At 48.1% G+C, this 14876-nt stretch overlaps 2 protein-coding genes across 3 annotated transcripts in view; one reads left to right on the top strand and one right to left on the bottom strand.

Annotated features, from left to right (window-relative positions):
* LOC117962559 (collagen alpha-1(II) chain) overlaps positions 1 to 8442 on the top strand; it is a 33189-nt gene extending 24747 nt beyond the window's left edge. For both annotated transcript variants that reach the window (XM_059013367.1, XM_059013368.1), the window contains 14 exons: positions 88 to 141; positions 608 to 769; positions 864 to 971; positions 1499 to 1606; positions 3276 to 3329; positions 3602 to 3709; positions 3819 to 3872; positions 3981 to 4088; positions 4224 to 4277; positions 4659 to 4766; positions 4881 to 5169; positions 5614 to 5801; positions 6085 to 6327; positions 6713 to 8442. In XM_059013367.1, the coding sequence (XP_058869350.1) occupies positions 88 to 141; positions 608 to 769; positions 864 to 971; positions 1499 to 1606; positions 3276 to 3329; positions 3602 to 3709; positions 3819 to 3872; positions 3981 to 4088; positions 4224 to 4277; positions 4659 to 4766; positions 4881 to 5169; positions 5614 to 5801; positions 6085 to 6327; positions 6713 to 6859 (1785 nt within the window). In that variant the 3' untranslated portion in view covers positions 6860 to 8442. The remainder of the gene's footprint in view (positions 1 to 87; positions 142 to 607; positions 770 to 863; positions 972 to 1498; positions 1607 to 3275; positions 3330 to 3601; positions 3710 to 3818; positions 3873 to 3980; positions 4089 to 4223; positions 4278 to 4658; positions 4767 to 4880; positions 5170 to 5613; positions 5802 to 6084; positions 6328 to 6712) is intronic.
* A 901-nt stretch (positions 8443 to 9343) lies between these two features.
* LOC117967053 (transmembrane protein 106C-like) lies at positions 9344 to 14366 on the bottom strand. Its single transcript, XM_034914157.2, has 8 exons — positions 14086 to 14366; positions 13541 to 13772; positions 12901 to 12964; positions 12472 to 12631; positions 11953 to 12093; positions 11531 to 11580; positions 11174 to 11227; positions 9344 to 10608 (listed from the first exon to the last, which is right to left on the bottom strand). The coding sequence occupies exons 2-8, from the start codon at positions 13749 to 13751 to the stop codon at positions 10482 to 10484; spliced, it is 807 nt and encodes a 268-aa protein (XP_034770048.2). The 5' UTR covers positions 13752 to 13772; positions 14086 to 14366; the 3' UTR covers positions 9344 to 10481.
* Positions 14367 to 14876: the final 510 nt, after the last annotated feature.

Raw genomic sequence — 14876 nt, forward strand, 5'->3', positions numbered from 1 at the left:
TCAGTACAAATAGTTGCTTTTTAAACAGATACGGTAAGTAGCTGTACGTTCTCTAACAGTGTCTGTTTCCTCTCGTTCCCACTATAGGGTGCAACTGGTTTCCCTGGTGCTGCTGGCAGAGTTGGTCCTCCCGGCCCCAACGTAAGAAAACATTTCTGATCCGGGTTCGAACGGGGTACAGCTCAGTCATTTCAGGGTTCAGTCCCTTTGGACGCAAACCAGAATGGCCTACAAATGAGTAGAAAGAAAATACCACACAGCTCTCCTTGAGAGAGAGAAGAGATAGGGACACCAAGCAGAATACACATTATAGACTCAGAGTGGAGTTGGTTTAGCCACTCTGTCCCCATTCTAAAACTGGGGATTGGGATGGTAGGATGATTTATACTGTACAGTGTTGACCTGACATTTGAAAGCAAGCATACCTGTCATATGGTACTATCTAAATAGAGCTGATAGACTTGGAGACTTGTGCACAGGGACTTGTGTATTATACGCATATCCTAGTCCTGGTTTGTAAAGGCGTAGCTCAGTGGGTTTAAGCATGTTCCAAGGCTGTGGTTCAATGGCAGGTCCTCATGTCTCTGGTTCCTCTCCCCCACCGCAGGGTAACCCCGGACCCGCTGGTCCTGCTGGATCTGCTGGTAAAGATGGCCCCAAGGGCGTGCGTGGCGACGCGGGTCCCCCCGGTCGTGCTGGAGATGCTGGTCTGCAGGGTGCCGCTGGACCCCCTGGAGAGAAGGGCGAGCCTGGCGAGGATGGTCCCCCTGTGAGTACCCCCCAAAACAACCCCCCTGTCCTCTTGCACTGCCCCAGCCCCGGTCTGTACCTGACCACTCTCTCTCTGTGTCTCTCCTGTGCAGGGTCCCGATGGCCCCTCCGGTCCTCAGGGTCTGGCTGGCAATCGTGGTATTGTTGGTCTTCCCGGACAGCGTGGTGAGAGAGGCTTCCCCGGACTTCCCGGCCCATCTGTGAGTATCCCGAAACCCAGTGGGGTGTAGGAGCAACATCACACCCACAGTACAGGGACAGCACCACAACCTGACCACAACAACCACCACCACAATAATAATAGTCCTCTAGAGCAGTCCATGTTTGGCCTCCAGTTAGCTCACACATAACGTACATCTGTACTGCCACAGCAGTCCAGTTATTCCATTAATTGACCGCGTGAAGAAGATGACTTTGATATGACAGTATGCATAAGGACTTGGCGTTTTCTATCTCAGGAACAGCAGCTCTGGCGAGTTTTTACATTATAGAGGGTAAGCTTATTTTATAATGTGTAAACTGCACAATAAAAGGGTTTGTATAAAAATCTATAAGAGTGTGCAGATGAATAATCAAATCCAAGCTCAGCCTTAGTGGAAAACACACTCGCTTCTGACCAGCTGTAAAACTGTGGCGTTAGGACTCCCATCCACCGATGAGAAGCTGTGTGTCAGCTAGGCTAGGCCAGGTGCACATGTGTATAACATGCTCCTCTCTGATATCTTAGGGTGAACCTGGCAAACAAGGAGCTCCTGGTGGTGCTGGAGACCGGGGACCCCCTGGACCTGTCGGACCCCCAGGTCTGTCTGGACCTTCCGGAGAACCTGGCAGAGAGGTGAGTACAGAGACCCCGGCCGCTTCGACACACTGTGCTCTGTCTGAGACTGCAGCGGCACTGTAGTACAGTAGAGATATGCTGCTGCTGACTGTAGTTACAGAAATGTGCAGTAATACTATACAAAATACATCTGTCTGAGTGGGAATGCATGGCTTGACTGTAGCTATGAACATTACACTGTCTGACTGTAGCTATGAACATTACACTGTCTGACTGTAGCTATGAACATTACAGTGTCTGACTGTAGCTATGAACATTACACTGTCTGACTGTAGCTATGAACATTACAGTGTCTGACTGTAGCTATGAACATTACACTGTCTGACTGTAGCTATGAACATTACACTGTCTGACTGTAGCTATGAACATTACACTGTCTGACTGTAGCTATGAACATTACACTGTCTGACTGTAACTATGAACATTACACTGTCTGACTGTAGCTCCGTAAAACTGAACAGTCTAACTTCTGTACTTGCAAAAATATATTTTGAGTGTAGCTACGAAAATGCATGTCCTGACTGTAGCTGCATAGTAACACCATGACTGACTGTAACAATGAAAATATGTTGTCTGACTGTAGCTACCAACACACACACTGGGTCTGCCTGAATAGCTACAAACACACAGTGTCTGTCTGGAGCTTGAATCGCACACACTGTGTCTCACTGTAGCTGTAAACATACACTGTCTGGCTGTAGCTCTGTACTAACTGTTGCTACAAAAACACATTGTCTTTGCTTTGACTGTTTACTCTGAATGTACAGCAGGAGTAAACATACACTGCGTGTAGCTGTATACTCTGACGGTAGCTTCAGTCGAAAACCCTCTCTCTAAAAGCCTGACTGTAGCTACAAACATATACTCTGACTGTTGCTACACACATACATTGTCTGACTGTAGCTTCAATCGCGCACACTGTGTCTAACTGCAGCTGTATACTTTGACTGTTTACTCTGACTGTAGCTGTACACTGCGTCCGACTGTAGCTTCAATCACACACTGACTGAAGTTGTACGTTGTCTGGCTGTAGCTACAAACATACAAACTGTAGCGTCAGAAATACTAACTTCAATCGCACACACGGTGTCTGACTGTAGTTACAAATACTCTGACTGTAGTTACAAATACTCTGACTGTAGTTACAAATACTCTGACTGTAGCTGTACACTGTCTGACTGTAGTTGTACACTGTCTGACTGTAGTTACAAATACTCTGACTGTAGCTGTACACTGTCTGACTGTAGTTGTACACTGTCTGACTGTAGTTACAAATACTCTGACTGTAGCTGTATACTGTCTGACTGTAGTTACAAATACTCTGACTGTAGCTGTACACTGTCTGACTGTAGCTACAAATACTCTGACTGTAGTTGTATACTGTCTGACTGTAGTTACAAATACTCTGACTGTAGCTGTACACTGTCTGACTGTAGTTGTATACTGTCTGACTGTAGTTACAAATACTCTGACTGTAGTTGTATACTATCTGACTGTAGTTACAAATACTCTGACTGTAGTTGTATACTGTCTGACTGTAGTTACAGACATAAAGACATAAAGTCTGATTGTAGCTGTATACCAAATGCACGCACTGCTTATTTCAAAATAGATTTGCATACTCTGTGGTGTAATATTTCTAATGTTGCCCCTTTTCTCCTTACAGGGCAACCCTGGATCGGATGGTCCTCCAGGTAGAGATGGTTCCGCTGGCATCAAGGTGAGCTTCCCAGCTTGGGGTGTGGGGGAGATCTGCCCTAACTGCAGCTAGAGACCATGGTTTAACTTGCTGGACACTCCACAGGCATAGATCACAGACACTAGTACAAGGACATTGGGATGATAATGCCTGCATTACAGTAACTCAATTAAAATACAATCCTGATTTTTAATGGTTTGTAGTTTTTAGCGAGGTTGCCTGTGTGCAGTGCACAGGGCTGGGTGGGTGTGGTCTGCAGGGGTCTTGACGGTGTGCTTTGTCTCCCCCTACAGGGTGACCGTGGTCAGACAGGCCCAGCTGGTGCTCCCGGTGCCCCTGGCGCCCCAGGATCCCCCGGACCCGTTGGCCCAACTGGCAAACAAGGAGACAGAGGAGAGTCTGTGAGTGCCACCCTTAACCACGCCATCGCTGTGGCACAGGATGTCATACGCTGTGCATTGAAAACTACAGCAGAGGATTTTGTAACCGGTTCTCTTTCCTTTACTCCAGGGCGCACAAGGACCTGCTGGACCTCCTGGCCCCGCTGGCGCTAGAGGAATGGCTGTAAGTGTCACCTTCCTAGACAGAGATCCATCTGTCTGTGGTATCTAGCTCTGTATAAGAATACTGTACCACTTTGTGAGCTGACGGGAGTGTGTGTCTTTGCCTCAGGGACCCCAAGGACCCCGTGGAGACAAGGGTGAGGCCGGAGAGACTGGAGAGAGAGGACAGAAGGGTCACCGTGGCTTCACTGGCCTGCAGGGTCTTCCCGGACCTCCAGTAAGTCACCCCCTTTCGCTGCCGTCCGCAGGGCGTGCTTCTGAAACATTCAGGTATCGTCATGCTCCACTGCCTGCTGTGAGTGACCCCCCCTCCCCCGTCTCTCTCTGTCTCTCTCTCTGCCTCTCTTCGTAGGGTACTGCTGGAGACCAAGGTGCTGCTGGTCCTGCTGGCCCAACTGGTGCAAGAGTGAGTACCGACCTGCGCGTTCCCAATTGACGTCGTATTGATGGGCAAGCTGAGATAGGGGCAAGGTGTAATGCACAACACACATAAATACAACACATGTTAAACGGGTGAAATGGTAGGCGAGAGGATGTAACTGCAGTAAGCAATCTCAGCACAACCCAGTCTTTCACCGAAGGAAAAAAACAAGCATCAGGAACAGGGCATTAAACAGTAAAACAGCAAACCTCGTCAAGCAAGCTCTGCAATGATGTCCTTGGTTCACACGCACACACGCCACACGTGGACTGGGCTCTCTGTTCCACTACCCATACTGGTGTACCGGGCTCTTAGACCCAGATAAGCCTCCGGCGATTAACCTTTTGTTTTTGCCCCCTTCTCTAGGGCCCACCCGGCCCCGTCGGTCCCCATGGTAAGGACGGTTCTAACGGCCAGCCAGGTCCTATTGGCCCACCTGGTCCTCGTGGTCGTTCTGGAGAAGTTGGCCCAGCTGTAAGTACCCCTCTATAAAACTCTTGTACAAGAAAGTCCTATTCACAGTGTCTCTTACAACAGGAGGTGTGCCCCCCTGCTTTCCTGACGTCTCTTCCCCCTTCTCCCCTGCAGGGTCCCCCTGGTAATGCCGGACCCCCTGGCCCACCTGGTCCTCCCGGCCCCGGAATCGACATGTCCGCCTTCGCCGGGCTTGCCGCTCCTGAGAAAGCCCCGGATCCCATGAGGTACATGCGGGCCGACGAGGCCTCCAGCTCCCTGAGGCAGCACGACGCCGAGGTCGACGCCACCCTCAAATCCCTCAACAACCAGATCGAAAACATCCGCAGCCCCGAGGGCTCCAAGAAGAACCCAGCCCGTACCTGCAGAGACCTGAAACTGTGCCACCCCGACTGGAAGAGCGGTGAGAAACGCTCTCCCAATCACATTGCTGTCTGCACTGTCAGTGCTATTGCCTGTGAAGTTCCTACTGGAAATCCAACCCCTTGAGTGAATCTCGCTTCTCACTATAATCGTTAACATTAATCAGTGATTTTAGCAGACGCTTTTATCCAAAGAGACTAGGCCGTGAACTATGCATCACAACTGCTGCTGCTGCAGAGTCACTTACAATAAGACCTTGGTTTTACGCCTCATCGAAAGGATGAGATTGTGGTTAGCCTATGTTTTAATTGCACTGACTATACCTGTAGCACTATAACCACGGTCAGATTGGGGTTACTGTTATAATAAGGGATCTTGGTGCAGTTACGGTACAGTAGATGTGCAGTGAAACTGAAGCTAGCAGGGAACCTCCTTGTTATGGAGTCCTATTCCGAGCCCTTGTCCCTCCCTCTCCGCTCTGCAGGAGACTACTGGATCGATCCCAACCAGGGCTGCGCGGTCGATGCCATCAAGGTGTTCTGCAACATGGAGAGCGGGGAGACCTGCGTGTACCCCAACCCAGCCAGCATCCCCCGCAAGAACTGGTGGACCAGCAAGAGCGCGGACCGCAAACACGTCTGGTTCGGAGAGACCATGAATGGAGGATTCCATGTAAGTGCCTCGTTTGACTTGCTGCTTAAACTGTCTCAATCACAGAGGTGTCCCCAGGTCCTAGTAAAATAACTGCCTTCAATAATTACAGATATACAGTTGTTTCATTGACATTACAAGCTCCTAGCGTGACACCTTGCTGAAGCTTCAGTCAAGGTTGGAGAGCGAATGGGTCACACACACACATAGCATGATCCTGTCTCTCTGCTAGAAGCATTCTGAATACATGTGAGCCCGGAATGAGCATCACCCACCCTGACCATCTCTCTGTCTCCTCCTGCAGTTCAGCTATGGTGATGACAGCCTGGCCCCCAACACTGCCAGCATCCAGATGACGTTCCTGAGACTGCTGTCCACAGAGGCTTCCCAGAACCTCACCTACCACTGCAAGAACAGCATCGCCTACATGGACCAGAGCGCCGGCAACCTGAAGAAGGCCGTCCTGCTGCAGGGCTCCAACGATGTGGAGATCAGAGCCGAGGGGAACAGCCGCTTCACCTACAACGTGCTGGAGGACGGCTGCACGGTGAGTCAACAGCGCTGGGGGGATCAGCCCGGGCTGTGTGAGCCCAGGAGCAAGAACAGCCCTGTGCAGTGCAACACTTCTGTCTTCAAATACCAGCTTTTAATTTGGTCTTTAATAATAATACTAATAAAATACATTTGCAAGATGATACTTCTTGCACACCACATTATCAGTACGCAGAAACCTAGTGAAGTCGGCTCTGTTTGCGGGAGCTGTCCTCTGAAGTGTCTGGTACCACGTGCTCTTAGTTCCTGAGTCGGCCAGCATGTAATTCACAACGAACACATTTGCAGCTAGATAGCTGTTCTTGTTTCTTGCACAGGAGAGCTCTGTGAACAGATTCCAGCCCCACAGCTTTTAACACGCTTGTTTTCTCCTCTTGCAGAAACACACTGACCGATGGGGCAAGACGGTAATCGAGTACAAATCCCAGAAGACGTCCCGCCTGCCCATTGTGGACATTGCACCTCTAGATATCGGAGGGTCAGACCAGGAATTTGGCGTCGACATTGGCCCAGTCTGCTACTTGTAAAATAACTTAATAAGAAGCAAGAAAAAGTTCAAACAAAACTCACTCACACTCAAAAAGAAAGCAAAACAATCTAATTTTTTTTTTTTTTTTTAACGGACGTTTAAGTACTTTCCAGTCACTCCTAGGACTTCTGCACTGAATGGCTCCACGAAATCCCACCCGCGATCCTCACAGCTTCCAGACTTCCCAACACCGGGGCTGGGCAGACGACCTACGAACAAACGCTAACGAGCAAAAAAAAAAAAAAAAAAAACTAAAAAAAACTTGGTGTTATTTATTTATTGTCTTCCTGTAAGATTCAAAGGGGTGAGAGGTGTGTTATGAAATGGTTTGTTAAGAAGTAGCCCCCTCTCTAGAAACCCGCCATATCAGTGTCCCTCGTCCCGCCCCCACCCCCCCCCCCCCGTCCGAGCAAGTGCAGGCGTTCCTACTGAGAGCAACGTCACAGTGTGTATCTGCAGAAGTGCTGTGTGTTATAATAAAACAATGGTGCTATTGTTGTAAAACGGTCTGTAATTTTTCAACAATTGATATAAAAAATGTTTTTTTGGAAAGTACATTTCGATCTGGGCTTTGTTTAATATATATATTTTTTTCCAAATATTTTTTTTTTCAGTGCGTTCGCCATCCTTTTACCTGTCCTTTTTTTTTATAAATTCGCCTCTTCAGTACCTTTTTAAAAGACAACAGGAAGTGTAGGTCCTTCCATATATATATAGTATATATATATATATGTGTGTGTGTGTCTGTGTGTGTATATATAATATATATGTGTGTATATATATATATATATATATATATAAATACATCTGCAAACTTGCTTCTTCCTTGGTTGAATTTGTTTTCTCTCTTCTTTTTGAAAGCTACCTCACACTAAGTTACCTTGAAGCACAAACCCCCAGGCTGTGTGTGTGTGTGACTCCTGAGCTTGGTGGGTTTGTTAATGACTTTCCCACTCATCAGAAGGTGCTACACGCTCTCGGACCCCCTCCTCACCTCCTCCCCACTCACACCACCGCGCACCTCCCCTCCCCTCCCCTCCCCTCTCCTCTCCTCTCCTCTCCTCTCCTCTCCTCCCCTCCCCTCTCCTCCCCTCTCCTCTCCTCCCAGGCCCGTAGCATCGCGTCAGGTCGCCCAGTGGCTGAGCAATGAGTTGAGAAGCATTCCACCCCTGCTGCTGTGCAATCACGGTTTTCTGAGCATGCTGAAGACAGAGTCTTTGGATGGATAAGATATCCCTCGGGCTGCAATCAGGTGCCTCTGTGTGCGTGCGTGTGTTTGGTGGTGGTGATAGTTTTTAATTAATGTAAATTGGAAAAAATAAATAAATCAACAGGCGAGTTGGGTGTCGGCCATTCAAAAGCTCCACCCGTAAAAGGTGTGTCAGAGAACTCTCTCTCTTCGTCTTTATTTCCTTTCTTTTTTGTTTGAATATCCCTGATTTTACTTTTTGATGATTTATGTGCATTACCGGTTTGTTTAACATTTTTTTTTTTTTTTTTTTTTTGTATAAAGGGGGGAGAACGATAAGAGGTAGATTTTGGGGGGCAAATGACAATTTTATTTTCATTTTTTTTTTTTTTTTTTGAGAAAAAAAAGTAAGTAAAGCGGAAATGAAATCCTGTACTATTTTGTATATGTAAAATAGCTGTTTTTAAATATTTGCAATACTGGTTTTGAGCATGGTAGAGTAGAACTTGACACAGTACCCGTCTTCACTGACTTAGCCTCTTCTTGTGAAGTGATTCTGTCACTGTAATTTTCTGTTGTTATTTTTCCTCTCCAGTCCCACCCCTCCCCTCCTTAGCAATAAAAGGTAGAAGCTTTTCTATAAACAAAAAAAAAAAAAGTTTGTTTTGATTTGATTTCATTTGTAATTTTTCCTGACCTATGATGATGTAATCTCTGTTGAATGATGTTTAATCTGGGGTATTTTCTTGACAGAAACCCCCCTCCCAAAATAAAAAAAAAACAACACCGAATAAAAATTAATTAAACAAAAAAAAAAAAAACACAAACCAACATCAGAAGTATCTCTATTCCTGGTTCTTGTTGTCTTAAAGCAGGTTACGCCCGCGGGAGAGAGGGCTGATCCTCAGGGTGGCGCTTTAGCACCGAGGGTCCCCTGGCTGTGAGCTGGCCTGGGACAAGAGAGGGGCACGGCTCTACCGAGCTGGGAATCCCAAAATCTGGGTCAAAAAGTGGAAAAGCATAATAGCTGCCTGGAAGTTTTCTAGAAGTGGGCTCAGCTTCTCGGAGATTTTTTTGACTAACGGCTGCAGTTGCGAATCAAATTTATTTTTTTTAAAGTCTTGAGAAATATCAACCCGCTGTCGAGTCAAGATAATTAGATAAATGTGAGCTGTCAAAAATATAATCACGTCACCCTTAAAATAATAACATCAATAAATAAATAAAATAAAAACACCGTCAAGCACATTAAGAAACTAACAAATGTATTTTATTTTATCAAAGGTTATTTTACAGTGAAGCAATAACTCTGAAGAGCAGGTTTAGAATCATTTTTACAAGAGTATATATAGAAACATAAATGAGATCAAGGAGCAGAACCTCATCAGAGATGCAGCCACCTTGAAGCTCTCTGAAACACACCCTGTTTAGTGGCTCCATCTCTGCTTAACTATGTACAGACAACTGCAGCATTACCAGGTCCTTATGCAACACAAATAACTACGACATACAGTCGTGTGCCAATGTATCAGAACACCTCCAGTCATTGATATCCTCTATATACCTGCCTGCATGAAAACCTCTGGGTGCGAGAATTTCAATTTCCACTCGGCCATATAGAATTAATAATAGGCACTCGTGTGAAAATGTTAGACCGCTTAATCAGGCGTCTTAAATACACTTCTAAGAAGTCTCCTGCGTTTCACCACGTGTGGCTCTGTGTTCCTTTTCTCTTATTGTTTTTAATTGCACGGGTGGCCTATTAAAGTCATCAATTCAATTAGACAATCACAAATTTGCCTATTTTGACATTTTCCAAGATTCTCAGTTCCAGTGGTTTGATTTCATCCGCACAGCCAATCAAAACCAGGGTGCTCCGATACATTTGCACACTAATAAATACTTTTTTGTGTTGCTAAATATATCTTAAACTTCTCATAGACATTAATTAAATTCACAAGGTCCCTGTATAGTTGGAGGCTTTAAATAAATCAATTTCTCTAATATATCAACTCCTGAACAAATATGAACCCTTTCTGGTTCATCCAGCACCAGCTTTTAATACAAAAAAAACTATAACAGAGAGGTCAAAACCAACTCAACAACCCCTCCCACTAAAATATGAATGAAGATAAAACAAACTAGGAAGCATAAGGCATTCGTGACGTAGACAGCCCTTCTTCTCAACCGAAATGATCTGGTTGCAAGTTTTGCTTTCTTTACAGCAAGAGGAGAGGGAGAGATGACTCGACTCTCACCATAACAGCGACCTCAACCCTTTCCTTCATTTAAAGCCTCAAAAAATATTAATCCGTTTGCGGCTAGATGTCTAGGTTGTTTACAAGCGTGTATGAAAAGCACGGTCTGCAGAGTCGCTGGGTGAGTGTTTTTAGTCTGTACTGGGTGTACTGGGTGTACTGGTTTTCCGTGCTCACAACGCCCCGAGCTGCAGGACCAGTGCTCGGTGCACAGTGGAGTTGGAGCCGCAGTCGATGTACCGATAAGATTCCAGGGAGTTCTGCGCAGAGCGGACCATGTAGGAGGTCTTCACCGAGGTCCTGGAGCGAGAGAGAGAGAGAGCGAGAGAGAGAGAGAGAGAGCGAGAGAGAGAGAGAGAGAGAGAGAGAGAGAGAGAGAGAGAGAGCGAGAGAGAGAGGCCCGTCACACACACACACACACAGTCAGGTACAGCCGTTTCACTTTAAAAACACGACAAGAAAGATATGCTAGCTGTTCCTGCATTGTCTAGTTACTGCTTTTAGAAAGACTGGACCATTTAAACAAACGTGCATTTAAAACTACTAAGAGAAGGGAGAACTGCAGCCGTGAATCTAGAGACCCTCTAGAGCTGTGGCCAAAGGGTTTGCATCCCCCTACAGAATGAACTCATTCCGCTTCGTAAGAGTCCAATGAAAGCTGCTGAATAACATTAACATACTGAATTACAGACCGCCGCTTTGTAGTTTTCCCAGATACTTTAAATTTCTAGGCGATGCTAAACGTTTGGCTGTAGCTCTAGATGCAAAAGGGTATGTTTGCTGTCCGGACCCCCCTCCACGATATCCCCGTGGCCAGCGATCAGGCAGGAGAAGGAAATGACTGGAAGCAGCAGACAGGACTTACTGCATGAAGACCACGATGTTGTGCACCTTGATGGTTGCCATGGTGCAGAAAGTGCTGTGAAGGGACGACAAAAGCAGCTTTTAAAATCCTGATCCGAGTACCCCCTTGATCCACTCCTGGTTTTACTAGGAGTGTAATCAAACACACCTGAGCTTGTTACCTGTACACACTGTGGCTAATGAAGCTCCTAGAAACCCTATCGATATCAATCTGCCCTCACCCTGATCTCACAGCATCACACAGCCTGCTAATCTCAGCAGTCCTAGGCTAGCAGAGCAAAGTGCACTGTGCTTTATCAGCAGTTTACCGGCTCCAAGCAGCAATAAAACTGCAAAAATAGAACGATTCTTCACTTACTAGACGTAGGACAGGCTGCCGCTGATCTCCATGGCGACGGTGAAATTCACCTGAACAGCAAACAGAAAGGAGAGGAGAGAGAGGTCATGGAGAGGGCCAGCTCAGCAGGGCTGGGATTACACCCACACAGAGGGAGGTTTAGAACCAGATCAGCTGCAGCGAAACCTAGGGGGAGGGGATTTTTAACAGAACCATGCCTCGGCTGTCACATCAGCGACGCGCGCACCTGTACGCCTTCAATGCGAGGCGAAGGAAAAAGCAGTGCCTTCTTTTTATTGTTATTTAGTCACCTGGCGGACGCTTTTATCCAAAGCGACTTGCAGAGACTTGGGGTTGAACTGCGCATCTCAACTGCTGCTGCTGCTGCAGAGTGGCTTACAACAGGCCCTCGGTTTTGACAGCGTGCCAGGGGGAGGGGTTACCTGTCTCTGGCTGAGGGGCTGGATCTGCAGCACGTTGCTGAGCTGCTGGGTCCCGATCACGGTCTTCATGTAGAGGACCTGGCTGGTCAGGCTGTCCACTGACACGGTGTAGAAGTTTGGGTTGCTGATGTTCAGGGTGCTCTGCAAACAGGAGGAGGAGAAGCTGAAATGAGTGTGGCACCCTCACCGACCCTGCTCGCCCCAAACCCTGACCCATCACCCCCAACGCTGACCCTGCTCACCCCCAAACCCTGACCCATCACCCCCAACGCTGACCCATCACCCCCAACCCTGACCCATCACCCCCCCAAACCTGACTTATCTCCCCCAACCCTGACCCAATCACCCCCAACCCATCACCCCTAAGCCTGACCCATCACCCCCAACCCTGACCCATCACCCCCCCATACCTGGCCCAATCACCCCCAACCCTGACCCATCACCCCCTGCAACCCTGACCCAATCACCCCCGACCCTGACCCATCGCCCCTGACCCCTGACCCTGACCCACACTCTCACCGTCATGTTGATGAAGACCTTGCTGTTGTTGCGGTCGAATTGCACCGTCACCACCTTGATGCCGTCGTCGCTGACCAGCACTGACCGGGGGAAGAGGAAGAACGCCACAAGCGCCGAGGCCAGCAGGCACAGGACCACCGAGAGGACCACGTAGAGCTTCCTGCAAGCAGCAGGGGGAGCCAGAGAGAGAGAGAGCGCGCTTAGCCCAAGCAACGTGTGTGCGCGTATGTGTGCGTGTGTGCGTGTGTCTGAGATTCCTGAAGACTGGTTTTGTTTTTCAGATATTGCGTGCGTGTCTGTGTGTGCTAGTGTGCGTGCGTGCGTCTGTGTGTGCGTGCCTGCGTGACTGGATAATGCTGCTTGCACCTGTTTAGTGTTTCTGGGGTCAGAGCAGAGCTCCAGAGCTCGAACCCTTACGCCCGCACTCACGTTCTCTGCGGCCGCAGTCTCTGATCGCTGTAGGGGATCAATGCGACCAACTCGTTCACCTGCCCTGTGGGAAGAGAACCAAAAAAAAAAAAACTTAACGCAGGGATGGAAATAAGACTCCCATTGCACAGCAGTGAGATCCACTCCTGGTTTTGCTTTGAGTTTAATAAGACACGCCTGAGCTTGTTACCTCTACACTGGGGCTAATGAAGCTTGTAGTAAAACCTGGAATGGGTGGAACTGCTGTGCAATAGGAGTCTTATTTTCATGTCTGTTATAAGACATGGGGTCTGTATCTCTGATCTGTTAAATTAAGATGATCAAGTTCATCTAACTGATCCCAAAATAACACCCTGTCCCACTGCTCTGGTCTCGTTTATTTTGCTTAGCTTTCCATAAGGCAGTCCCAAATCAATGCCTGTATTCTCTCAGTTACCAAGCTGGTCCAAATACTAAAATATATTAAGAGAGAGATATATACAAATGATGGATATTTCCAATCCATGTTTCAGCTGGCCCTGTTAAAAGGGCATCGCCAAAATAAACGTGTCCATGCAACTTAAACCCCCACAGAAACGGCTTGATGCCGAGACGCCAGCTAGGCAGTCCGGCGTGTCAGCGTCGGGCTCCCCGCACTCACCGGTGGGGATCCGGCCGGTGCCCTGGCAGGTGGGACACGTGATGCTGTCCCTCCCGGTGAACTCCACATACGGGAACTGCGCGATGTCGTCCTGCCTGTCCTGTCCGTCCAGCGAATCGTCGTCTTTGTCCCCCTCCGTGCGGCTGCTCTCCGCCAGGGGCCGGAACACTCCGTGGGACTGACACGATCCCATGGCGGGACGCTGCACCATTTAAACAGCCGGCTGCTGCTCCTGCAAGGAAAACATTACCGCTATGGCCAAAAGGTTTTGCATGACGCATCTATATGAATAATGTTACGCTGACGTGACATTTCGAAATCTAACATGACTGTACTGCTATTGTAGTTTCCGTGAGATACCACTGTGTAGTTTCTTAGATTGCATGACGTTAAATAAAATATCGAAATTATGTTCATATAGGTCTTAAAAAGAAAAACTACAACTATGCATGCAGTGGTCTGTAGCTTGCTGCTACTGAATTTAAACGAGTTGTTTTAAGACACGATAACTGCCCTTGTTCTTGTGAGCGGTGCTATACAGTTACCTCCTTGCACAGTACAGATCTAGTTGCAGAGACGCGGTCTCGATTCAGCACGATGTGTTCTGTGCTTGCTGCATCCCCCCCGTTCCGTTCAGACTCTTGAAGCGGCGAGGTATCTCTCATAATCCGTCACTTCGCTTATTGACTGCGCGGATGGTGCAGACAGTCCCCTCGCTGTATGTTTACCAGCGCTGCGTATTCTTCTGGAACGTCGCTTCCGAAGCTTGGGGAGCGGCGGAGGCGGAGTCACCTCTCTCACGTGACAGGGGTCTCTGTGCTCGCTTTCCACGCCTCCTGTGCGTTTCAAAGCAGCGCTCGCTGGCTGTGCTCTTTTCTGCCATTACCCGCATTAGAATGACTGCACCTTATTCGTGTTGTTGTGCGTGTGTGTGGCAGGAAAAGCTCCAGCCTGCATCAAAAGAGCAAACAAAAAAGCACAGTAGGAGCTTCTCAGAGTCTGCAGCCTGCGCTGTAGAGTATTGGACGTGCGTGTGTCTATACCAGTTGTGCCCAGCAGGGGTCAGCATTGTCCTTCGTTTCGCCTTTCTATCTTCAGGGGGCAGAGAAAGCCGGCAGGGGTGTAGCATTCTGTGCGCGTCTGTGTGTGTGTGTGTCTGTGTGTGTGTGTATCAGTGTGTGTGCACTGTGCGCGTCTGTGTGCGCGTCTGTGAGTGTGTGTAGTGTGTGTGTGTGCACTGTGCGCGTCTGTGTGTGTGTGTGTGTGCACTGTGCGGGTCTGTGTGTGTGTGTGCACTGTGCGCGTCTGTGTGTGTGTAGTGTGTGTGTATCAGTGT

Source organism: Acipenser ruthenus, chromosome 45, assembly GCF_902713425.1.
Source record: "Acipenser ruthenus chromosome 45, fAciRut3.2 maternal haplotype, whole genome shotgun sequence".
Lineage (NCBI taxonomy): Eukaryota > Metazoa > Chordata > Actinopteri > Acipenseriformes > Acipenseridae > Acipenser > Acipenser ruthenus.